Genomic DNA, 26,307 nt, shown 5'->3' with positions numbered 1-26,307 from the left:
CAGGCTAGGGGCATGCAGCAGGCTAGCGGCAGGCTGCAGGCAGACCCCAGAGGCGAGGTCAAGCGCTGGGGCATGGGAGACACACCACACAGAGACGTTGCACAACCCGAAACTTGATTTGCATATGGGTTTTCGGGCGATTTAGTTTTTCCTCTTTGTTTTTTTTTGTGTGTTTTCATCGATCGTTTTTCCAATAGTTTTGAGGGGTTTTTCCTGCCTGGTTTTTCGCTCATTGAATGTCGCCTTTTCACCTGTTGATGGAGCTGCAAAGAGGGGCCCCCCCCTCCCCCTCCCCCCACAAAAGGGACCTCTTCGTGGGGCTCTGCTTCTCCGACCGTGGCATGTCTCCTTCGTTCTTTGGCATCGTCTGGTGGGCGTACACAAAAAAAAAAAAACAACAAAAATAAAGAAACCGAAAAAGCCAAGCGACGACGTGAGTCGCTGGCTCTCCATTGTCTGGTGGAGATAATCTGTGATTCGTAAACTCCCACAGGTCAGGCGAGCACATCAATTACTTTGGCACAAGTCCAAAAGCGACACAGCCTGCACTGAGAGAAGGGCCGCCCAGAGAAGGGGGGCTGCCTAGCAGGGCCGAAAGCGCCTTCGCTCTAGACCTTTTCGCGCAGTGTACCGCATCCAGGCACTCGGATGGGTTCTGTTGGAGTCAAAAGTCTGGCGGGGATCATGGGGCATCGAAGCGCCATCCGCGAATGGCAAAGAGAATGACCTCTCAATTTATTGCCCCCCCCCCCTGCCCCCCTGCCCTTATCCTTTTTCGATTTGTATCGAGACACAGTCTTAGGCAAAGGAGATTCTTCTCTCCGCCCCCCCCTTCCGCCCCTTCCATAAATGCCTTACGTTGATTGTTTTATTATGATGATGTTAAATTATTGTAATCCATGGGCGCAATCGCAATCGTTGTCGACATCATCATCATGCTCATCTGCGCGTGCAGGATGGAGCGGCGGCGGAGGAGGCCAGCCATTATCTGTGCGTGTGTGTCTGTGTGTGTGTGTGTGTGTGTGTGTCCCTCCCCCAATTCCCTCCTTCTCTGCGCTTTTGCGCTTGGCGGTGCTCTGTGGCTGTGTTGCTGTTGTTGTAGGCGTTGCTGTGGCAGCATATCCTTTGCGTAAAATAAATAAACACAAGCCAAAGCAAAAGCAAATAAAGGCAGAGCGAGAGAGAGAGAGAGAGAGAAACACTTACGAGATTACGATCTCTCGGTGGAGCCTTGGCCAACTCGGATCGGCCGCGGTCCCTCGCTCTCTCTCTCTCTCTCTCTCTCTGGCGATGCCAGGTCCGTGATAATTTCGGGTTGCACGCTTATTTAATATGCGAATTTTTACAGATAAATGGTGAGAAATAATTTGCGCTACGCTCTCGGTTCTCGGTTCTCGGTTCTCGGTTCTGGCCTTTAGTTTTGCCCCTGCCCCTCCCCCTCCTCCCCCCCGGAGATCGCATTTTGGCCTGGCCCGTGTGGGCGTACTGTTTGTTAAGGGGCGTGACGATATGTGATCATTTCATTTCCGTTTTCAAGAACCAAGAATCTCCTTCTTTCGTGGCTCCAGAGATCTCCATCCTTGTGTGCCACCACCACCAAAGAGTGATTCGCTTCGACCCAAATTTCCTTGGACATGTTCATGTTTGCTGTCTGAACTTGTCCTTAGAGTGGTTCGGTTCCCGGGTCTCGGGTCCCGGGTCTCGGGTCTCGATCACCATTGACTTGTCCCCATAGATTGGCCTTTGGCTTTGCATCGGCGTTTGCGCGCATTTCCAGTCGACTGGCTTCCAATGGGGCTGGCTACTGGTTTTGCGCCTTGTGCCCCCAACAATTGAGATCAGTTCGGGCCCCAAGTGGGAGCTGTGCTGCCGGCCTGCCTGTGCCTGCCTTATGGCATTTGCCAATCTCTGACATTTACACGAGGCGACAATCGGCGACAAAGCCAAAAGCTGCTGCCGCGCTACGCAACGCCCACGCCACCAAAGAGAGTTGTGCCACAAGCACAGAGGGGGGGGGAGAACCTATATGGAAGGGGGGGGTTTGGCATTGACATTCCGAAGAGGAGGCGCCGCCGCCTTTTGACAAGAAGGCATTTTAATTGTGTGAGAACCCATGGCCACCAAATGTTGCAGTTGCATTTGCAGTTAATCAAGTTCGTCGTTGCATGCCACATGGCCCCCAAAAAGATTACAGATATCAGACATCAGACATCAGACATCCGCAACAGTTACCAAATGTATCTACCAGAGCTGGCTGGCTTCGTTTGGCGCCAAAAAGATTCTTGCCACCACCGGCTGCCCGTAGGGTGGTGGCACAGTCCGATGCCCGATGCTCGATGTCGATGCCGACTTTAACTTCAACTCTGAATGCTAATCAAGATGCCGCCGCCGCCGGACAGCAACCCGCTTCGATTATGCAAAAAGTCCAATGGATCCGACCCCCAGTTTCGGCCTCAACCTGAGCCACAGATTCAGGCCCCAGCTTCAGCTCCAGCTCCAGCTCCAGCTTTGGCTCTGGCTTTGGCTCTGGCTCTGTCTTTGGCTTCATGTGTGTCTTGAGAGATCTTTTGTGCGCTGCGGGGGCTGTGGCGTTTGTTTCTCTGTTCGATCGCTCGCTCGCTGCCTTTTTCTTGATGCCCAAATAATAGCACATAAAACTATAATAGTAATTTTCAAATGGAGGAGAAAGAGCGATGCAATCGCCGATCCCCCAGCCAAAGAGCCATGGAGCCAGCGGTTCGGGCCTGGCCAGCTGTGCGGGCCTCTTAGTCATAGAAAGGCGGCGGCGGCGGTTGACCACACAGCGAGCTCTGCTCTGCTCAGCGATGAGCTGGATACTGGCCGTAGCCGTGGTCCGCAAAATTTATGGCCAGTCAATGCCACAAGCTCCACAACAGCAACAGCAACAGCAACAACAAAAGTCACCCCCAAAAGACCCCAAAAAGAAACCAAAGCAAACACTTTCATTTTTCACCGTGAAATAAAAGGCGAAAAATGTTTTAATTTTTTCGACCGACCTCTCCCCATGATGCTAATTTATATGGCAGCCAGAGTCAGACCCCCAATCCGAAGAGGAGAGCGGGGAGTGGGGAGTGGGGAGCGGGGAGCGGGGAGTGGGGAGCGGGGAGTGGAGAGCGGAGAGCATTTCAGGTTCAAGTTCGGTTCTCGGTTTTCAGTTTCGATCTTCGTTTCAGGTGTAAATTAAATACACTTTGGCGCACACACACACACACACACACACCTACACACACGCGACAGATCAGACTTCATTAGAGAGACAGAGAAAGAGAGAGAGAGAGAGAGGATCGCGCGAGGGAGCCTTGGAATGTTGCGATCCCCGATCCTCGATCCTCGAGAGATCATTTAAATAGCTATAAATTAATAAGCATCCATTAATTTGGCCCAAGGGGCGTTGCGCATAAATTTCATGATTCTTTTCGGATGTATCCAATGACCGATCCAGAGAGGGATTGGGTCTCCTTCGCCTGTAGCGGGGGGGTGGGGGTGTGTTGGGGGGGGGGGACATTCAAAGTCAGACAAATTATGTGGTTTGCAACACACGCGCCATAAATTTGTCACTTATGAAAAACGAGTGGCACGGGGGGGGCAGAGAGTGGGAGCGGATCAGTGGCAGAGGTAAGCCTTGCGCCCCAGAGTGGGGGGGGGGGCTTATAAGGAAGTACCTGAAATTATCATTAGTTGTAGCCGGATTTCCAAGAACTCTGACAAATTGAATATTTCAAAACTTAATTGCAAGTCCCCCCCCCCCCCCCCCCCCCCACCCCACCAAGAAGATGCCACTCGGCCCCAGACGGTTGTCCGTTGGTTGACATTTAAGGAGCTGACAGCAGCGGGAAGTCGCTGACTAGGGGACACCGCTTAAACGATGGCTAGAGCAGCACTAGAGGCGCCACCAAAGCGCCCGCACTGTGTGCCCCACACACAGGTGTCGTGCTGTGTGCATGCCAGTGCTCGAGAATAAAACCAAAAGCAAGAAAAACATTGGTAATATTTGCATTACCAAATGCTGCAAATGCTGTTCCCACGCGCCATTAAAAAAGGGGGGGGAAATGAGGGGTGCCGAGGGGCGGTGGGGGGTTGGGGGGGACACATGTAATTAGAACAATTATGCGGCATGTCATTGCGAATGCAATCTCTCAGCGAGATAAGACGCACAGAGACCCCCAATCCCAGCCCCAAGAACGAGGCAGGCAGGCAGGCAGGCAGGCAGGCAGGCAGTCAGACACTCGGGCACTCTCCAACGCTCCAACGAGATGCCAACGGAGTTTCGTCATAGACCGCCGCCACACACAACACCCGATACTCGGTACTCGGTACGATCCATGCCATTCCGATCCGATCCGATTCGATGTACATATAGTGGTATTCCATTCCATTCCGAGCCGAGCCGATCCGATCCGTTTCGAGACGCTGAGAGACGCTGAACTTATTTGAAATTTGCATAATTGCTGCGTAAATATTGATATTTGAATTTTGATATTGACCGGGGGCCGTACCGAGCCGCAGAATACCCCACACTCTGCTCTGCTCTGCGTGTGTGTGTGTGTGTGCGTATCTGTTTGCATTGCCCAATCGACTGTCAATAATTTCACATATTAAATATTGAATAAAACGAGGCGTTTAATCAAAGGCTGGCTGACCCACAGCTCCACAGCTGCTTGTGTGTGACAGACACTCGGATAGCGCTTCAATTCCCACGCTTTGATCGGCTCTGCCTCGGGGTGCGTAAAAGCGTCGGCTACCGATTGAAGACATCGCTCTGCACACACACACACAACCTCCGATCTGAGTCATTTTAGGGGGATTTAATGGCTAACCATTGTACTCAAGCCTTGTCCAAAATTCAGGAGGAATGGGCAACACGAGTCGATATTCCGCTCTGTTTTATTAATTTGAATATGAATCATTTACCGTAACCAGTAGGGCACTTTTTCCCCCTCCTTTCCCCTTTCACACCACCGATAACTAAGACGGCTGTGTTTACATTCGAAAGCACCAAATAGTCTGCCGAAATATTGCTCTGTTTCTGCTAGCACAAGATCTACACAAGAGATAAGAACAGATGAGAGCCCAAAGGCAACCCGAATGGCATAGGGGAATAGAAACAACAACAAAGGCAAACGATGATGTCTTTCGGCTGCGCTGCTGTCTTCTTTTACCGCTCGCATTTATTGCCAGTGCTTATCGTTCGTTGGTTTTGTTTTTGCTATTTATTGCACTTCGTGTTTGCTGTTGCGTATTTCGTGGTGTTTCGGTGATGGCTTCGTGCCGGCGATGAGAGTAGGAGAGAAATCATATTCTGATTCTGTGCTGCGTCTGCATTTGTTTTTGTTTTTGTTTTGCTCTCTTTTCAAAGCGAAGCGCGCAGAGCATCACTTTACTGGCTTACAGTTATGTACATATGTATGTACACATGTATTTATTTAACACCTACAGCATACAGCATAAAGCACACCCCACAACCAAATCTCAATAAAAATTTAATTGTTGTCCATAACTTTTTCCTGCAGTTGCATTTTCCATTTAAAATTTATGTAAAATTTGGTTTAGTAAGAAGCTCTTAATGGGATCTCTCTCAGCCGAACAAGAAATATTGTCTTTTTGTGTGTGTGTGTGTGTGGCAGGCTGAAAGCGTTGTTGCAACAACGGCAGCAGCAGCAGCAAACTATTTCAAGTGGCTGCTGTTACTGCTTGCTGCTGCTGCTTGCTGCTTGTGGCAGGCACATGTCCAGCGCCTTGTTAGGGGGCAACCGAAAACACAACGTGTAAATTATGCTCTAACACAATTAGCCACTTTAGAAGTGGCTCTGTCCCCCCCCCTCTCTCTCCCCCTCTCTCTTTCTGTGTCTTTTTTTTTTTTTTTGGGTGGCAGGGGGAGGCTCTTGGCCTGGCTCTTGGCCATTTGCCACTTACATGAGACTGCACACAACATTTTGCAACATGAAACTTTGCTGCAAAAATTTGTTGCAGTTGCCTAATTAAAAATAATAAAAACGCGAGACACACACGAAAAAAAAACGGAGTACTTGGCCGAAAGCTAAGCTGCTGCCAAAAACAGGATGCTACCACATCAGCAGAGGAGGAGGCGGCGGGGGAGGAGAAGGGTGTGGAGGGGAGGGGGGGTCGTGTGCTGCCGTCTAAAATTAAATCAAGCAAATTACATTTTATCTCTGGCACGCATCTCAAAACGCAAAAGCTTAAGCCGCAGAGCTCTATGAAAGAGGGGGAAAGGTGGATGGTGGAGGGGAGTGTGGTGGCTAGAGGAACGTCCGGGCCAAGTTGCGGGCCCCTCGAGCGCACTGCATAAATTAAAGTCAACTGCCGGCTAAGTGGCGGGCTTTTATTATTAAGCCCGCTGAGCTGCCTGCCTCCATTGCCTGCCTCCACTGCCTGCCTCCACTGCCTGCCTCCACTGCCAACTGTGCAGCTGATCGATAGCTGTCTGTCTTGGCCAAGAGCAACAGAGCAGAGCAACCGAGCAGAGCAGGGGAGTGGAGTGGAGTGGGGCAATGCAGAGCAGACAGAGCTACAGATTTTACAGCTGGGAGTCCCAGTCGCAGAGGAAGCTAAAGTTGTCTTTGTCACACAGTCGAAGGAATGCCTCCTCCTAGGCACAGTGGGCTGCAGCAGTGAATTTGTGGATAGATTTTAAGAGGGAAACACTTGGAGGCTTGGGAGAGGTCTGAGAGACCGTTGTTAATGGCAGAGAATGAAAGCCCAAAGAATAAGTGAAGGGCTTCCGAAATTCTTGAAAAAAGATCAACGAATAATAATTGGGAAGCACTAGGAATACTTAGGCATAAATATCCCAAATAAAAGGTTGGGCTTTAAGATTTGATACGACGATCCTCGTGGGTCTTGGCAGAGTGAAGCGTTCGTGGACTTGGCTACCAAATGGTGCAACATTTCAGGGATATTTGGGCTAAGCATATGAAGCATTTAGAGATCCTCCTTCAGATCATTGATCTTTCACGTACAGAACCTTCAGATGCACTCTCTCTATCCGAATCTCCCTTCTTGCAACTATTTCCAACCGTGTCCCACTGTACCCAGCCCCATCCTCTGTGGGGTGTGCTCTCTCTATTGTGAGTATCGCCTATCGACAATATCAATATTACGTACTCGTATGTACGAGTATATGACTATCCAAGACACTTTGTCAGAGCCACAGTGGAGCACCCCAGAGCCGGAGCCGGAGCTGGAGCTGGAGCTGGAAACTGGAGGAGTGATGGCGATTGCTCGCCCGCCTGTCAAATTAGTGGCATGGCTATTGAAAAGTGAAAAGCGTTTTGCAGGCCCCACCGATCAACAGAGGCCCCATCGAGTGGTAATTGCAGCTCTCGCTCTCGCTCTCTCGCTCTCTCGCTCTCTCCCGCTCCCGCTCCGTGTGTGCTCCATGTGCCATGGTCCGCCCTCTTATAGGCACACATCCACATCCTCCTGACTGCTGCCTCCTGCCTGCTGCCCCCTGCCCCCTGCCTCTCCGGCAAATGATTTTTCATGATTCGTCACAGCTGTGTCGACGATTTTGAAATTCATGCGATCTCTCGCAGATGCAGACAGACGACGACGACGACGACGACGACGACGACGATGGTCGATTGTCGATCGTCGATTGTCGACGTAATCGCATGCAGCAAACAAGTTTCAAGAATTTATTTTTATAATTTTTTTTTCCCCCCTGTTTTCGCATACAAAAGTGTTGCAGCAGCCGAAGCAGCCTCCCCAGCCCTCCCCACCCGCCCCCTCTTGCCTGCAGTCCCAGGGAGCCTTTCAGGCTTTTTCCAGGCCTTTGTTTTTCTGCTGCTGGCTGGATGGCTGGCTGGCTGGCTGGCTGGCTGGAGTTGTTGCTGCTTATATTTATGGCATATTGATTAAGTTATTAACATTTTATTAAGGCATTTCCAGAGAGCCCCGACGGCTGTGGAGCAGCCAAAACTGATTTTTAATTGTCGCCACAGACGGATGGACGGCCGGACGGACGGGCGGAAGGACGGGAACGCGTATTGAAAATTGTTGAAATGATTGCCGCGCGCGCCGGCATACAATGTTGCTGCCCCGCGACTATCAAATGCCAGGCATTTATTTAATTTATTTAATTTAACTCAATTTGTTTCGACTGCTAATTGCCGAGAGCCGCGGACAGAGGGATAGAAATGTCTTCTTGGAGTGCAGCCCCCCCTCCGCCTCACCCTCCCCCAACCCATTTGTTTTATTTATTTATTTATCGATGCTGATGTTGGATATCGTACAATCCCTCAAATTGCAATATTTACACTTGTATTAAAAAAATAAATTTCAAAAACAAAATGGATTTGCCACGTGAGTGCAAATTTTTAAAAGAATTTAATGTGAAATTATTTGATTTACAAATAGGTACAGTGGGGTCTCGCCAAATAGAACCACTTTGGTCCTCGGCTTGTTCTTGCTTCTGAAAATAACAGTAAAAAATAGTTACGCAAGCTTTATTTTAATACATTTTTATTTATCAATATTTATTTAATTAAAAAAAATTAAATTTATACAAAAAATAATTTAATTTTTTTGCTTAAATAAAATTGTTATTTATTTATGTCAATTGTTTAAGACAATGTACTAAATAATTAAATAATTAGAAAAATAAATAAATAAATAAAAGCCAAAAACAAATATTTTCCGGAAGCTAGAACCCCAAAAATTACCGGATCTAATTTTTGGGCAGCTCCAATTTGTGATAGTTTTAATTCTGAGAATTTTGATGCCTTAAGTAAATATATTTTCTACAAAATTTATTATTTTAATATAATATATAAAATATTAATTAAATATATTTTCCACAAATTGTATTATATTAAATTTTGTAGAAATATATTTAACTAAGGTTATTACTGGTTTTTAAGTGTTTTATATTTTAAAATTAAATATGTTTAAATCAAAATGAATACTATTTAATTGGATTATTTTTTTATATATAAAAACCGAATATTTAATTGAAATACGCGTGTTTTTATTTGTATTATGAGCAAGTATTGCAACCTCTGATCGGAATAGCTGCCCCTCAAGTATCATCCAGTATTTTCCGACCATCGTTTTCTCTGCCGTCGTATCCCCCACGTTTTTCCCCACTGTTTCTGTTTCTTAGACCAAAGAATTGATATTATATTTCTTTTTATTTATTTGATTTGTATTTGTTTCGCTTTTTGTGTTTTGATTTTTGCCAAAACAAATTTTTGTAATTTATGTTTTGTGTTAAATGTCGGTGCAAAGCAACAAACAAAGCAACAAAAAACAAAACAAAACATAACAAGTGACAGCCAAAATGTCAAATTGCTGTTGACAATCCGGACAGTGTCCACTCCCCTTCCCTCTGTCCGTCTAGCTCTCGCCTTCCTCCTGCCCCTCCCCCAAAGGAGGGGGGGGGGGGGCTTACAGGGGGTCCTATCTCATGTCTGCAATCACACTTTGCTCCGCCAAAGACAATGCCAGAGCATTATATAAATCATTTCGAATGCCATGCTCTTAATAGGGCCGCCAGACACCTCGGACATGCGACACATTGGACATGGTCAACAGCAGAACAGCAGAACAGCAGAACAGCAGAACATGTCTCTGCTCTCGAAAACACTCTGTGGTCCGTCCGTCCCTCCCTCCGTCCAAAGCGATCGCCAGCTGCTGTGCTTACGCCTTTGTGGAGCCAGGGGGAGGGGCCAGTTATCGCTTGAATGTCAATCAAAATCATGGGAAATTATTGGCCAGGAAAGAGATTTGCCACAAGAAGTAGAAGAGAGACTTTTCAGTGGTGAAGGGCTGCCCAAGAAGCGATCTGCTCGACTCAAAGAATACTCCATAGTGTACGCCTATCTTTAATGGATTCCAATAGATTCTTCGATCCTTCGAGAGGGTTTTTCCCTTACCTCAAACGACAGGTCTTGCAGCAAGAAGTAGAGAGACTTTTCAGTGGTGGAGGGCTGCCCAAGGAGGGATCTCGTCGCCTTCTTCGATCCTTCAAAAGGGTTTTCCTTACCTCCAACGACAGGTCCTGCAGCCAGGGGATTATCTCCTCCAGGGGCACCGCTGGATGGCCGACAGTGGTAGGAATGAAGCGATGAAGGGCTGATGGGGGGGGGGGGGGAGGTCCTTTGGGGTTTGCGAATGTTACGAGTGATGTAAGAATTTTGAGGCATTGCCGGCTGGAAGGCTGACATTTTAATACGAGAATCGAATGAAAACCAAACCTAATTGGCCCACAAATCCAAAGTTAAAGCCAAAGCCAAACCTAATGAACCCCCAAGCCCCCAGAGCAAGAGAGGGGGATAGGGAGGGGGAGACGCCAACACCGCCAACAAGACTCGAAAAGACTCCAAAAACTATGTAAATCGATTTGTCGATTTGTCATACGAGTTCCAGCACCGAAACAGACACAGAAATCCAAGCAAAAACAACAACAATAACAGCAAAAGAAACAGAAACAACAAAAAAGCGAAACTAAAGACTGGAACTGGAACTGCACTTCCACTTGGTCTTTGGGCTGGCTTTGGCTTTGGCTTTGGCATCTTCACAAATGAAAATGAAAATGAAAATGAAAATGAAAATAAGTGTGAGGCGCGCTCTGGAGAGGGGTTGCCGACACGCTTGTAGGTCGTCAAAGGTCCTGCCGTGAATTGTCATTGTCGTGAGTTGCATAATGCCGCACAAAATCGACACAACAATGCAGCAACAACATCCAAGGGGCAACAATCAAGGGGCAGCAAGTAGCAGCGAGCAGCAGCGAGCAGCAGCAGCTATCAAAGCACTTAATACACTGAAAAGAGCTCTCTTGGCCTGGGTCTGGGTCTGGGCCCCAATTCTATGCTGCCTGCCTGCCTGCCTGCCTCATTCCTTTCTGCCCCGGCCTGGCCCGGCTTGGCCAATTTTGCCAAGCAATTTTCGAGCCCAGTGTGGCAGTGTGGCAGAGTGGCAGAGTGGCATCAGTCGTAAATCAAACACAAGAGCAGCAGCCATCAGCCAGCAGCCAGCAGCATTTCAACACCTTCGCTTAGACCTTGACTTGAAATGAAATCGAAATCGAAATCGGATACAAAAACAAAAAGAATTCCGAATCCCAAATCCAAGACCAAATCAGTAGCATTTTCTGTGGCACGGCTTGGGCGCCGGGTGGAGACGGGGGTGGCGGCGGACTCGGCTGCTAATTTGGCTCATTTTATTTTTAAGTAATTTGTAGCGGTACTCCCCCCCCCCCCCCCTCCCCTCTGACCCTAGTTTTGGCTGCTTAAAGTGCAAATTTTAGTGCCTTCAAGCACACAGACAGAGGGTCTCCATCTCCAGCTCCAGCTCCATCCGAGAGAGCTCTATTCTAGCCATATAATTAACGTTTCTTTCCGTGGGGCGACAGTCAGACAGAGTCTTGGCCTGGCTTAGACCTTGGCTTGTGCGATTTTTGCTGATAAAATTGCCCCAAAAAACAAAAACAGAGCCAAAAACAGTGAAGCAGAAAAGAGAATACGGGAATTGCCATTGACTCTGGTGGCTGTTGTTGTTGTTGTTGCTTGTTGTTGTTTTTGTTGCTTTTGTTGCTTTTGTTGCTTTTGGTGGCAGTAGCTGCTGCTGCCTGAAATTTCTGTCTGTCAGCGCGGAGTCAGCGGTTGAATTAAAATTCAAAACTCGTGACTTATTTAATTATAATGAGTTTAGATTAGAACGGTTTCGCGGCAGCGGCAGCACGGGAGTTGCCGCAGCGGCATAGAGCGGCACAAAGCAAAGTCACGGGGTTTATGGGAAACCAGATACAGATACAGATACAGATACAGATCGATACCGTGGATCGTACTAACTAGCCAGAGCAATGCCTCAGCAATATGGTAATTTGTACCCAAAAGGCAGCCAAAATTCGCTCAAATATCAAACGGATCTCTCGCGGGGGTCGTCGGTTGTGTGCACTCGTTTATAGGTAAACAAAACAACAAAACAACCAAAAAAAAAAAAAAATTACAAATTTTCGCAATTAAAGTTTTTAGAGACCATGTTTTTCCGTCGAGGTCGAACTGCTTGCAACATCTTCAATCAAAAGCAACTGCAACAACACCTACGTGGGGCACAAACAAATCACACAAAAAGCCATAAATCCAAATCCCATTTGTCAGCATTAGAAAATTATGCAGCACCACAAGCGACAGAGAGAGAGAGAGCGAGAGAGGGGGGTGGGGCAAGAGAAGTACGCGGTACAAGACCCCCTCCATCTGCAGAGATTCATAAATTAAATTACACGACAAGCGCAATAATAATAAAAACGATTTGAGGCCCACACGCAACCCGAAAAAAAAGCAACTGCATAGAGAAAAAAAAACAACAAAAAAAACGAAAGCAAAAAGCAACACAAACCTGCACAAAGATTCATTAAAGATTTGCCCAAAACAACAGCAACAGCCACAGCCACAGCAATCACAAATACAAATACAAATAACAGAAAAAAAGAAGAATTAAAGAGCAGAAGAAAAAAAAAAGAGAACAGCAACCGTTTTTATGCATGTAATCTGCGGAGGGAACATGCACAATATGTCCAACGCTGGAAGAGGGCGAGCGAAGAGGGGCGCTGGCGTCGGCAGCGGCCGAAGAGAGCGCAGGCAGTGCAGTAGCAGAGGACAAGGAGCAGCAGTGGCTACACTGAGCGCGGGCAGAGGAGTAGCAGTGGCTGCACTGAGCGCAGGCAGAGGACTAGCAGTGGCTGCACTGAGCGCGGGCAGAGGAGTAGCAGTGGCTGCACTGAGCGCAGGCAGAGGTCTAGCAGTGGCTGCACTGAGCGCGGGCAGAGGAGCAGCAGTGGCTGCACTAAGCTTGGGCAGAGGACTAGCAGTGGCTGCAGTAAGCGCGGGCAGAGGACTAGCAGTGGCTGCAGTAAGCGCGGGCAGAAGACTAGCAGTGGCTGCAGTAAGCGCGGGCAGAGGCGTAGCAGTGGCTGCAGTAAGCACGGGCAGAGGCGTAGCAGTGGCTGCAGAGAGCGCGGATAGGAGAGCGGTAGAGGTAGATCACATAGAAGCAAGCGCAAACAAAATTCACAATTAAAATCGAAATAAATGTTGATGATGATGACGATGATTATGGCAGCAGTGTGCACCGGCAGCAGCACCACCAACAGTTGTTGCACGCATGCGCGGGCGCCATCATCAGCTGCCATCGTTGTTGGGCGCTGTTGCCAAATTTGGTCAGGCGCAAGAGCCACCACACACAAGCGGAAGCCACAGCCGCAGCCGCTGCAGACACCGACTGTCGCAGAAGTGTCATACACTTGGAGAGGCCTGGGAATCTCTGGCCAGCGAGTGGGTGCCACAAATGTGGCTTGTTGCGGGGCTAAAAGGTGTGTGTGTGTTGGCCAAATGACAAAAGTCTTCAACAGCAGCAGCCAGCAATTGCTGAGAATCAACTGCAGTAAATCAAACAATTGCCTGACGTCCGACGGTGGGGCAGGGGGCCCAAAACGGAGGGCGGGAAACAGCAAATATGAATCATTGCCGAGTTCTGCAGAGGATGGAAATGTGAATCATTTGCAGATCATTGAATGATGATAGAACTGCTGCTAGAATTGAATGAATGGTGGTATATCTTCTGTAGATCAGAGCAAGAATCATTGAATATCATTTTAAGATCACATACGAAGAGAAATCATAGGGGTTCACGAATCGATCATAGATCTACAGGAGATTGGCAAAAGTATCACTAAAAGATCATATTTTTGATGTAAATTAATCCAATAAACTCTTATCATAGGGAAATGTTCCATCCACTGATATTAGAATCCCTAGAGATCTTTAAAAGTACCAAAGATCGATCTGATGGTCCCCAAAGTTGTCAGATTTGGAATATCGATCACTGGAGATCACTGAAACATCACAGATCTAACATTAGATTCAGTAAAAGCTATAGATCGCTACTTGAATCCCTGAAAGTCACTAAAGATCTCACCCTGAAACCCCACAGATCTTCCATTAGATTCATTAAAAGCTATAGATCGCTACTTGAGCTTAGTAACTTGACTAGTAGATCACTTAGGACTAAAGATCCCACCCTGAAGCCCCGCAGATCCTCCATTAGGTCCCACTGTGAATCACTCAAGGGAGATCTTGCAAGTGCAAGTGCAAGCGAGATCGATGGCTTTCGCTTTCGCTATCCCCATTCTCTCTCTAGCCTTGAACCAGTTTTTCTTCTCGATTGGCAATTGTTTTAGTCGAAAAGTTGCGAATCAATTGAACGAATCGAACGAATCGAACGAATCACCCGAAATAATCATTCAATCAGGTCAGCAATTGTTATTGGCTTTTTCCTCTTCCTCTTCCTCTTCCTTTCCGCAGCAGCATGACTTCCCAAAACAACAACAAACTGAGCGAAACAAAAATCAATTATATGCATAAATTTCCAAAAACAATAAAAAACAGACAGAGACAGACAGAGACAGAGAGAGAGAGAGAGAGAGAGAGATAGAAGGCAAAGTGCTGCGACGGGCAAATCGATCAATGTCAGGAAATGATGGCAAGGTTATGACAATTATCAACGCAGAAAAAAGACCAGGCACCAGATATTAATTATGACCATCATCAGCATCATTGTGTTGGCAGCGGGGTCCGTTCTGGCCAACAATTGCAATCGCCGGCTAATGGCAAATGGAAGTTGCCCAAGAAGTCGTTGTATTAATTATACGCCACGTTGACCCATAAAACTCTTTGCCCGCAAAACAAGAGAGACTTTGACAATTGTTTTGGTGCAGCAGCACAGCCCACAGCCCACAGTCCCCGTCCTCTGTGACTCATTGAACCTGCCCCTCTGCCACTGCCACTGCCACTGCCACTGCCCCTCTTCTGTGGCATTGTGCGTTGCTGCTGTTGCCACTAAGGTGCGTTTTTCTGTGTTTTTTTTTTGGCTTAGAACCGGGTCTGGGTCTGGGTACGGGGCCTGGCTGCTGCCAAGCCATTTATTGCCTTCATGGCACTCAATTTGTTTGGCCCGCGGCGGCTGTGGCGGCTGCAGCGGCAGCGACTCCATAATAAAATGTTTTTTATTATACAATTTAGTTGCTTTAACTTGCGTGTAAATCGCCTTTTGCATATTGACACATAATCATTGTCTTTGCAAAAGGCAAAAAGGCTTTTGGCCACAGCGAAAAAAGGCTGAAAAAAAACGGTGGGAAGAGCCACAAAACAGAACGAACGGGGGATGCCCTGCCCAGGGGGGGGGGATGTGCAGAAAGGGGCGGAGAAGCCCCTCAAGTCTGGCCTTAAGCCATGCCCTTGCCCTAAACCAGGCCAAAAGGTGGCTGAACCCTTCTGGAGGTATACCCTTCCCGCGTTAGAGTACATTCGAATTGAGACAAAAAACTTATTACATGTTGCGCTGAAAACCGTTGCAAATCTAATGAACATTTTCATTTTGCAGCATTTTCATTGCGTGGGTGGACTTTGGGGGCTTGGAGTCACTTGGAGGCTTGGGCTGGGGATTGGACTGGGGATTGGACTGGGGATTGGGTTTGGGTTTGGGGGATTGCAGATTGCAGAATGGAGGGAGAGACTGTGTGCCGCCATAATTCAACGATTCTAATAAGTGCTGCAAACGAAACCCGATTACACCTCGTGAGGAGCGTGGAGCGTGGAGTGTGGAGCGCGGAGTGGAGTCTAGTGCCTCTCTGGAGTGGAAATTCCTCGCTAATGAGGTTAATAATCCAACGAAAGACATTTACATGAGCCATTGAGATGTTAACAAGGAAAAGGAGGTCGAATCTCACACGGCAGCGAGGCACAGAGGATGCGCGGAATTAGCAGATAATCCCAGCAGTAGAAAAATAATTAGAATTTCCTGCAGTTAAAAAAAAAAACAGTTGCTGAAAAGTGGGATAACAGCAGCGGATGATGGCCGCCAGTTAATCTTCCATTTAACATTCCTCTGCCGCGCCCCCCCTGCCGATCCATCGAAAGTGTATGCCTGCCACTGCCTCCCTGCCACTGCCGCAAATTGGAAGCTGACCTCAGAAGAGGGGTCTGCAACGTGCGTCTCCTCATACGATGCAATCGATTGAGCAAGCCAGCCAGCCAGCCAGCCAGCCAGCTTTCATGCAACATGAGGCATGAGGCATGGCTCCCAGTCGATGGTTAAAGCCTACTCCAAGGCAGCCGCATGATTGAATTACATTCTGTTGCAAGGCAATGGAAACATGCAGCAATGTTGCAGCGGCAGCAGCAGCAAACGGTAGCTGCCATGCACGTGTTGAACGTTGCTGCTGCTGTGGCATGTTCCCCTGGCTTAGTGCAACTAATTAGACGTCATTGTCTGGCCAGTCCCAGTCCCATTCCCAGTCCCAGTCGAGAGCCAGAGAGCCGCAGCAACAGCCTCGTTTGGCATTTGCGGGGCATAACCATGCTCCATGCTCCATGCTCCATGCTCCATGCTCCAGGTCCACGTCCAGGCAGCTGTTGGGGAGCCTGCCTCCATTGTTATCTTTTGGCAGCGCTAAAAGGGGTCATTATGTCAAGGATTTCACTGTACACAGTACGTACTGTACGTACGGTGTACAGTGCGGGCCATCGAATGGCAGATCTATTCCACTGTGGCAGCCTCTTTTGCGCTGCCTGCCTCACTTCCTGATAGCCACGGAGTCTCTGAGTCATGCCACCGTTTTTGTTGTTGTTGTTGTTGTTGTTGTCAGTGGTTCAGTGTCATTGTTGCGGCTACCAGTGGCAGTTGCTGCACGTTGCACCGTTCTTTGTGCCGCAATTAAGCGCCTGACAAAATGACTGACAATCTGGCTGTCGTTTGTGTAGCCTTTTGCGTCGAGATCTGTCTTTAGATCTGCCCCAGCCCCTGCCCCAGCCCCTGCTCCAGCCTCTGCCTCTGCCCCAGCCCCTGCCCCAGCCCCTGCCCCAGCCCCTGCCACAGCCCCTGCCCCAGCCTCTGCCTCTGCCAGTTTTTTTTTTTTTTGGGTAATTGCTAATCCCCGCTAACGAGGCATTGAGCCACTGCCACTGCGTTGCACCAAGTGTCCAGTGGGCGTCGCGCATTAGTTTTCAATATCTGGCTGCCGCAACAACCGCGTGGCGAGTTAATGTGGCGTTCAATGATTGCGTCTAATGATTGATTGCCACAGATATGCAAAAAAAACAAAAACAACAACAACAACTCTTCAATCGGTTGTGGGCCTCCTCCGCCAACGATCCAGCGATCCACCGATCCACCGATCCTTCAGCGAGCGAGAGAGCGGGAGAGAGAGAGACAGAGAGAGAGAGAGAGAGTGAAACTCTGAAAATGAAAACGAAATTGGTCTGCAACTGCAACTGCAACTGGTTCCTGTTGCATGCTGCATGCCGCATGGTGCATGGTGGCGCTGTGCTGCTTGCGGCTTCAAACGTGACGCTGCTGACCCACTGAACCCCCACCAGAGGCAGTCGCTGCAGTCGCAGCAGTGGGTGATGGGTGGCACACAGTGCCAGTGTGCAACATTGGGCTGCCTTTTGGGTGCAAATTGTTGCAAGGCACAGGAGGCACACAGAAATATTGAAACACACACACAAAATGCCGTCCCAGAGTGGAGTGGAGTGGCGTGGAGTCGAGTCGAGTGGCGTGGAGTGCAGCTCGTGCATAAAAGTTTATTGATTCTGTGCCGGCGATATTAGGCCCCCCCCCCCCACCCCCCACCACCACCCCCCCGCACCATCTGCGCCGCAAGATGTTGCATAATTATTTTCGGCATAATATCAATTTATATATAGACACAGATATCGATTATCCATTACGGAATGGGGTCGCTCGTCGCTCGTCGCTCGTCGCCAATCGACAATCGAACCGAAAAATGGAAATGGGGTTCAAAAGTGCAGCCCCGAAAATTGAGCAAAGATTGTGATTGGTCAATCGCGAGAGCAGCAGAGCACGAGAGCACGAGAGCAGGTGCTGCAATCTAACGGGGATTGAGAGAGGATATCCAAGGGAAGAGTGAGAGAGAGAGAGGATATCCAGGGGATGTGAGAGAGAGAGGATTTCTGGGGGAATGGAAGGAGGATTTCCAGGGGAATTGAGAGAGGATTTCCAGAAAAGAATTTCGGAGATTTATAGAGGAATCAGAAGTGGATTTCCAGGGGAATTGGAAGAGAATGGCTAGAGGAATTGGAAGGGAATATCCAGTGGAATTGGAATTGGAAGAGTTTTTCCAGGGGATTTGATAGAGGTTTTATAAGGGAATGGAAAGAGGATTGCCAGAGGAATCGCAAGTGGCTTTCCAGGGGAATTGGAAGAGAATGGCTAGAGGAATTAGAAAGGGATATCCAGTGGAATTGGAAGAGGTTTTCCAGGGTATTTGAGAGAGGTTTTCCAGAAAGAAATTTCCAAATAAATTTCGGAGATTTTCAGAGGAACCGCAAGACGATTTCCAGGGGAATGGGGAGAGAGGAATTGGGATAGCAATTCCAGAAAATTTTAATAGAGAACTTGTAAGGGAATGGAAAGAGTATTTCCAGGGGAACAGGGAAAGGAATTCCAGGGGAATTGGAAGACAATGGCTAGAAGAATTGGGAGAGCATTTCCAGATATTGTTTATAGAGGATATCCAAGGAACTGGAAAGAGTATTTCCAGGGGAACAGGGAGAGGAATTCCAGGGGAATTGGAAGACAATGGCTAGAAGAATTGGGAGAGCATTTCCAGATATTGTTTATAGAGGATATCCAAGGAACTGGAAAGTGTATTTCCAGTGGAACAGGGAGAGGAATTCCAGAAGAACTGGGAGAAGATTTTCTGAGCGCCTGGAAACGTATTTCCTGGGGAATTGGGAATGCGAGAGGATTTCATTTCCATGGACTGGTGCTGCTGTTGCTGCCGCAGCCATAAATACCCCGCCGCTCGAGAGTGTCGTCGAGTCGTAGAGTCGATTGTCGATTGTGGCATTGGCGACGACAACTTCATAAAATGCTCCGCTTGCTCGAATGTCAACGCCTAACAGGTAACAACATATTGCAATTTGGCCAAATTGCTGCGCGGCTAATTGGCACGTGTTGCAGCAGGGGCACAACTGCGGCGGCAACGGCAACGGCAATCGCCTCTTATTTGTGGAAGAGAGAATTCCACTTAAAATGCAAATGCACTTCAAGCTGCTCTCCTGTGTGTTGCACGTGCAACACGGGCAACAAGCAACAACCTACCATAGAAGGATGCCGCCCCGCTGTCGATTGGTTGGCTGCCTCGTAATTTGTACGCAACATGGTGGGGCATCTACCGTACAGTGTGGCATTGTGTGGAGCGTGCAACGTGGGGCAGGCAGGCGGGCAGGCAGGCAGTATGTACATATCTCCCCTCCCACTCTCTCTCTCGAATGAAGACATAAAATCGACTTAAGTACCCATGTGATTGGTGGAGTGCGTCTTCTGCGTTGCATGCTCTCCTTTTGCGGCGTGTTAATGACTTTATTTTACTATTTTGTGGCACAGTGAAAGCTTGCCCCCACCCCCCGCTGCTGCTGCCACAAACAATGAAATGTGCAACAAACTAAAGTGCAATTTATGCCCCAATACGTGTAAATAAACCAAATTGGTCACGTTTTAACCATTCGAATTAAATTATTCACACACCGCACCGCACCATCGACGTCCAAGCCGAAGACGCCACGGGGGTGGGGGGTGGGGGGAGTGTCGGAGGTGGAGGTGGAGTGAAACATACAATAAATACACAGCAATTTATTTGGCAGCCAAAAACATAACGATGAAACATAACGAGGTGGGCCGCTGCTTTTCGGGTAGCCGAACACAATAATACCCTGGAATATACACACACCGTGGAGTGGAGGATGCACAAATGTAGTTTTTCCATTGGGATTCTCTTTGGGTGAACCTTCTTTTTCAGCAATTACTGCTGAAATATTTATTTTCTTCTTCGGTTAAGGCAGAGCAGAGCCCTCGGCAGCCCTTGTCTTATCTGCTGATCTTCGTTTCATAGACGAGAGCTTCGCACTCGCCAACAACACGCACACACTCTCTCGCTCTCCCTCTCGCAATTCATTCCGAAACAAAAACAAACGGCAAGCGGCCACCCACGCTCGGCTGATGCCCGAGCTGCTGCTCCGATTCGGGGCATTTTTGTGAGTCGCTATCTCTCTCCTTTGGATCGTAAATGCGTCTTCGAGCTTTAGCCACGCTCTCCTCTCCCAATTCCTTCTATCCTTCACTCATGCGCTCTCTCTAGAACAAAGCGCCATCCTCGGCTGAGATGGAAACTGTTTTTGTTGCTTTCCTCTGCCGCCTTCGGACTTTGACGAAAACTGTTTTTGTGCTGCTTTTGGTGCCCTGGAGAACCCTTGCGTGAGGCATTGCTTCCCTTTTGGGCCCAACCCATGCCCAAAATCATCATACCCCTCCTTCAGGGTATCACAAAACACTTGCAACTATCAGTTTTCCTGCCTCTTCGGCTGTTTTATGCCGCCTGCAACATGTGTTATGACCATTATGGGGCCGTTGTATCTGTGTATCTGTGTGTTTTCTTTCAGGGGTGCTCTTGCGGGTTAAAGGCTTTAATAATTTAATGAAATTTAATATAAAACATTTTGACCGCCTGGCCCCTGCCACATTCATTGAAGGGGAGGGGGGGTTTATTTTTTTTATCAAAAGTGGTTTGTGGCATAAACACTCTCTGGCCAATTTTGGGGGCGACTCACGACGGGACTGACAGCAACAACAATTGCTGATTAGCCGCCTGACATATTCGTATTCGCATTCGCATTCGTATTCGTACTCGAACGATTGCTTACACAATTAGCCATTTTGTTGTTTGTTTTGTTTTGTGCGGGGCAACAGCAACATTTTTGTCACCACGAGGCAATGCGACGCGACGCGTTGCATGTGTAGCAACAATGTTTGTCAACACAATTGTTGCCTGTCTGTCCGTCTGTTTGGCTGCTTGGCTGCTTGCATGTGGCTGTGGCTGTTGCCTGTTGCCTGTTGCCATGACTGTTGCACTGTGGTTTCTGTGTGTTGTGCGGAATTTATGCAAATGATCGTCAGGCCAATGCGTTGACAATATGTCACATGTCACTTAGTCGCCCGCCAATTGCCATGCGAGCGAGCGAGCAAAGCACACACACACACACACACACATACACACGGGTATGCGAAGACAAAGGCAATTTGAATCGATAGATGGATGAATAGATCGAACTATAGATTTCTTATGTGGTTCCAAGGCACAAGCACCCGCACGTTCTGAACTCTGGCTACGAACCCCAAGCCCCAAGCCCCAAGCCCCAAGCAGCGGAGCAGCGACACGGCGACAGAGAAACGAACGAACGAAAATTGTAAAAATCGCAGGCATTTGACCTCAAAATAGACAACTCTTTGCAAATAGACTTTGAGCGGGGGGCTCCCCCCCCCCTTTGGATACAGAAGGGTATATGGGCTCGACTGTGGGATACGTAATGCGGGAATCCTCAAAGATATTTTTGGGTTACCCCGAAACGAAAGCTTGGGAGAGACATTGAAACCGAAAGGGAAACGTTTTGGGCGGAAAGTGGATCATTATAATATATATTAAATTGTTTTTGGATAGATTTTCGAGGTGATTTCTTAAAAAAATCTCTTCTCTTTTGATCGTTTCTTTCAAAGAAAATGGAACACTTTTCCCAGGAAAACTGTCATTGAACCACGTCCATACTTGTAGTTATCTATGGTTATAATATTCCAAACATTTAATGGTAATTTCTAAAGGGTTTTCTTGGGTTTTCTCCAGGGGTTCTTTCAAAATATAGAATTCTGAAGATGCTTTTGAATGTCGTATTTCAATCGTATCGTATCCCTACTTGTGAATGAAAGACTTAATGAATATCCATTGAACATCAAGAAAAGATGATACGATTTTGAAGGCGAAAGTCTGCGGTTATTGATTGATTGCTCATTGATGGTTTCTTAACTTTTTTTTTATGGGAAATGGCCAGGAATAATCCTCAATATAAGGGATCCATCCATAATCCACAGAAATCCTACTTTCGTCTGAAAGTTAGCTGCCTTTTTGGCCAAATTTTTTAGGGTATCTCTGCCCTCAGTGTGGGGCATATCCTCTACCGATCGACGGATCGTGTTGGCTGCCTGCTTACTAATGCCCCGATTGTTGTTGCAGTCGTCGCTGGCCCATGCTGCCGCTGCTGTTGTGGCAATTGATTAATTGTCAAATTGCTGAAATGAGTGCAAAGACTTGTTCGGCTGTCGCCTTGCGTAAATCATTTTTACGCGCTCATGAATTTTCCCCCGCATGGTTTTCCCCCCCCCTCCCACAAATCCTCTAATGAAGTTGTTTTTTCCGTGGGTCCCCCAGCCCCCCACCCCCCACCACCACTCCACATCCTGCTTATCCTGGCACGCGCGTGCGTGCTGTCTTTTCCGAGATGATTGCAATCGACACAAAAAGAGAGACCCCGAGCTCCATCGCCAGCGCCAGCGCCAGCTCCAGCTTCGACTCCAAATCCGTGGCGACTCTAGAGCGCGAAGGAAGGAATGATTTATATAGCGTTGCAATCAGAGGCAAATGCGATATCCCCAGCGCCAGTGTTAGATTTTGATATATTGTTTGTGTGTTTGGGTTTGGGCTTGGATTTGGGTTTGGGGGCACGCGCAGGATGTGTTTGTTGCTGTTTTTGGGCTGCCCCATGCCACCAACAATTAACGCATGCGTGCCACAAACACCAAACACCAGCGATAAGCATCTAAACTCGTTGTATCCCCCCCGCCCCCCCCCAACGCTCCGCCCGTCAAATGGGGTTAAGCGACTGTCGAGTGTCGACTTCTTCTACGAAACGAAACCGCGAGAGTCCAGCTCCAGAAAACCTTGCGCCATTATGTGGCACAAATATTTGCCAAACAATAAGGCCAGGCCAGGCCATGCCATGCCAGCGCCATTAAGGCCGAAAGCAAACGCTGCCGCAGCAGTAGACTCCAGACTCCAGACTCCAGGCTTCGGGCTACCCTGCCCCCCCCCCCCCCCCCACCCCCTGTGGAGGCTGCTGCTGCTGAACTCTAACCCTCATTTGCGATCGATTCGTGGCGATTTTGTGGCGGCGTCTGGAATATTTCGTGCGGTGCGGTGCGCCGGCAACGTGCAGAAATCCCAAATCCCAAATCCCAAATCGCAAAAAGCGAAAATTTAGTTGCTTACTTTTATGTAATTTCCCTTTTCTTTGAGGGGCCCAGAGTGGGGCCTCCCGCTGCTCTAAACGGGCATGAAAGTGATTGCCAATAATTGCATAATCAGGCCCCCAGAAGAATCGCCTCAACAGGTTGTTGCCGCTGCTGCTGCTGCTGCTGCTGCTGCCACAAAAGTGAAACTTTGACATTGGCTTGGCCCACAAGGAAGGGCAGGGCACGCGGTAACGCGGTAACGCGGGCGGAGGTGGAAAGGTGAATGTTCCACGGAATTGGTGGTCAACGACCCGAGCGGAAAGTAAAAATCGAAGGCGAACGCGAACGCGAATGCGAACCAAATTCTGTGGCAACAAAAGAATCCACAGAGTGCGCCTGCCCCTGGGGCTACATTCTCACACGAAAGACAAATAAAAGTGAATTTATCACGCACTCCCGTGACTAATTCTTTGCCAGGGATTTACGACACTATATTATCGGTTATATCGGAACATTGGAGCGCCTGGGTGGGGGGAGGGGGGAAGTCGGGCTCGTTAAATTCCAATAAAAAACAAAGCACAAAAAAAATATACAAAAATCGAAAGCGATATCGAAATTGCAGCCCCAGAGTTCCAGTCGCAAATTTTCCTGCCATTTCCATTTCCATATAAATACTTTTTTTTTTTTTTTTGCAATATTTGTTTTTATTTTTATTTTTTTTTGCAATATTTGTTTTTAATATTTTTTTTTTGTTTTTTTTTGCAATATTTGTTTTATGTATTTTTTCTTTTATTTATTTTGATTTAAATTCAATAAATAAACAAATAATTTTTTACAGCACCATTTCTGCTAAATTATTGCTCAAGTTTTATGTGTGTGTGTGTGTGTGTGTTTTTTTCTTGTTTTTTTTCGCTGTTTGAGCGGATGACTGATGCCGAAGCCGCATGCGATCATTCGCCGGGGAAGGGGCACTCGCGAGTGCACTCACTAGTCACCGAATTACGCGATAAATATTCATAAATTTATTGACCAATAAAAAGAAGACCCCTGGGGGGGCATAGCGCACAGCTTTGGCCAAGAAAAATGCCATGGAAAATGCAAGGAAATCGTATTCTTTTTATTTTATTGGTAAAAACGGTTGCACGTGGAAAAGTAGAGTTTCTAGGGTTTCCCTCTTTGCAGATACTTTTGGAACCACTAAATATTTCAAACTCTAACCCAGAAATGCCCTGAAAACGAGGGGCAATCATGAGGCATGGACTGATGGCAAACCTCAAACGTAAGAAACAATGAAATATTATATTTTGGACCTACCCTTAGGGTTCCCTTTCTCCCCAGAAATATCTTTAAGCTGGGTAATAGTAGTAGTAGAAAATATGGGAAATTAAGGATTAATCAGGGGAAATCAAGTAGAAGTGAAATATTCCATTTCTGTGCGATTTCTCTTTGGGATTCTTTGAGAATCATTGAAATAGTGAAATAAATGCCTGAAATCAGTGGGAACATCTTAAGGAATTGGCTAGTATAAAAGGAAATACAGTATAATTTTTTTTTTTTTTTTGGAGAAGCACCTTTAAAATTTGTAAAAAAAATATACAGAAATGCTGAAAAGAAAATTTAAGGAAATTTGCAAACTTCAGACAGTTTTTTAAATGAAAACTTGAAATATATCTGGCGGGAAAACCTATGGATGAAAATATATAAAATATATATTTCCCAATAGCCGCTGAAAACCTGCGAATAAATCTTCAAGGCGATTGGGCAATAATACATACATTTTCACAGCCACCCCCCACACACACACACACAGAGAGAGAATCGGGGGCCAAAAACTAATTATGTACGAGAAAACAACTTTAGATATTGGCAATTTTCATTGGAGTCCATGGATCTGTAGCGACGGGGGAGGCGCTGCCGCTGCCGCTGCCGCCTCAGAAAATACGAGTACGAGTGCTCAGTGCTCTGTGCTCTGTACTCGAAAAAATTGAACATGATAAATTCATAATTGTCCATTCAACGAACACGAACTATAATTCATGTTAGAATAATCGAATCGGACGCCATTCAGAGACCATTCAGAGAGACTCCAATTGAGGACGCAGACGCGGACGCAGACGCAGACGGCGACGGCCAAAGCCCACAAAAAACCAAAAAAAACCATAGCAAAAAAATGGCCAACATAGGTCAGGCGTAACGAGTCATTCCATGTTGCAGCATAGCGTACAACTGCAACGCCGTGTTGCCGCCGTTGCCGCAGTTGCCGCTGTTGCAATTGGTACAGTTTTGTGCTGCAGTTGCACCCGCATAAGTCACACTCTGAGGCAGGAATCGCAGGAAAACCAAAGGTTCCAGATCTTCCCTCTGAAAACCGAAAAAAAAGGGAAACTTTTCCGTGATTTTCCTATTCAAAAGTGAGTTTTTTTTCCCCCGTTTTTTCTTCTGGCCACATCAGGTGGCGCCACTCAATTGCCGTCACGTTCAGCGTTCAACGATTGCTGCAACAACAACAACAACAACGACTCTGGTGGTTGGCGCTGCTGGCGATTAATACGCAAAACGCTTTGGCATCTTAAATATTGTGGCGTGAGATATTTCTTGATAGAGAATCAGTCGAGTGGTGCGGCGGTGGCGGTGGAGGGGAGGGCGGTGCAAGGGGCATGGACATACATATCTGTGGAGATTAATGTGAATATTGGCAATCAGCATTTGTATTTGTATTTGTATTTTTGTGGTGGGAGGAGGCATTTGACATTTTGCTGCCACCAGAGGGGGGAGTGGCGGGGAGTACCGAAAGTAGAGATCTGTGGAGAGCAGCCATGAGTGCGAATCAAAGGAAGGGCTCGGCGCAAGGGCAACAACCAGTGGCTACACACAATACTGGATTAGATGTCGAGCCACTGACTGTTTAGATATGTTTTTACACCCGATACCCAGGGAAGGAAGCGCCCTTCGGGGCCCAAAAAAGACAAACATCGATTTCAAGGACACGAGAGAACTGAAAGCACGGAATCATAGAGATCGGATCGTTAATATAGGTCGAAGGAACACTTAATCGTGCTCTCTCTCTCTCTCTCACGCTCTTCATCGTGCAATGTGCGTCCTCTGGCGGAGGGGAGTGACTCGTGCTTTTGTGAGACAGAGACAGATGTATCGTTTATCGATTGCTGTGATGGCTAATACGGTCCCCAA

The 26,307-nt window shown here is 47.6% G+C and overlaps 1 protein-coding gene across 1 annotated transcript in view; it reads right to left on the bottom strand.

Annotated features, from left to right (window-relative positions):
• Positions 1-13,171, bottom strand: part of LOC113566763 (eukaryotic translation initiation factor 3 subunit F-like) — a 37,926-nt gene extending 24,755 nt beyond the window's left edge. Inside the window, exons 1-2 of the mRNA XM_026993806.1 lie at positions 13,054-13,171; positions 12,660-12,985 (exon numbers count right to left, since the gene is read on the bottom strand). Of these exons, the coding sequence (XP_026849607.1) occupies positions 12,660-12,985; positions 13,054-13,171 (444 nt within the window). The remainder of the gene's footprint in view (positions 1-12,659; positions 12,986-13,053) is intronic.
• Positions 13,172-26,307: the final 13,136 nt, after the last annotated feature.

The sequence above is a fragment of the Drosophila persimilis genome, unplaced genomic scaffold (assembly GCF_003286085.1).
Source record: "Drosophila persimilis strain 14011-0111.01,24,50 unplaced genomic scaffold, DperRS2 tig00000900-arrow-arrow-pilon, whole genome shotgun sequence".
Taxonomy (NCBI): Eukaryota; Metazoa; Arthropoda; class Insecta; order Diptera; family Drosophilidae; genus Drosophila; species Drosophila persimilis.
Note: the sequence above shows the minus strand (reverse complement) of the source record. Positions and strands in the feature narration are given on the sequence as shown.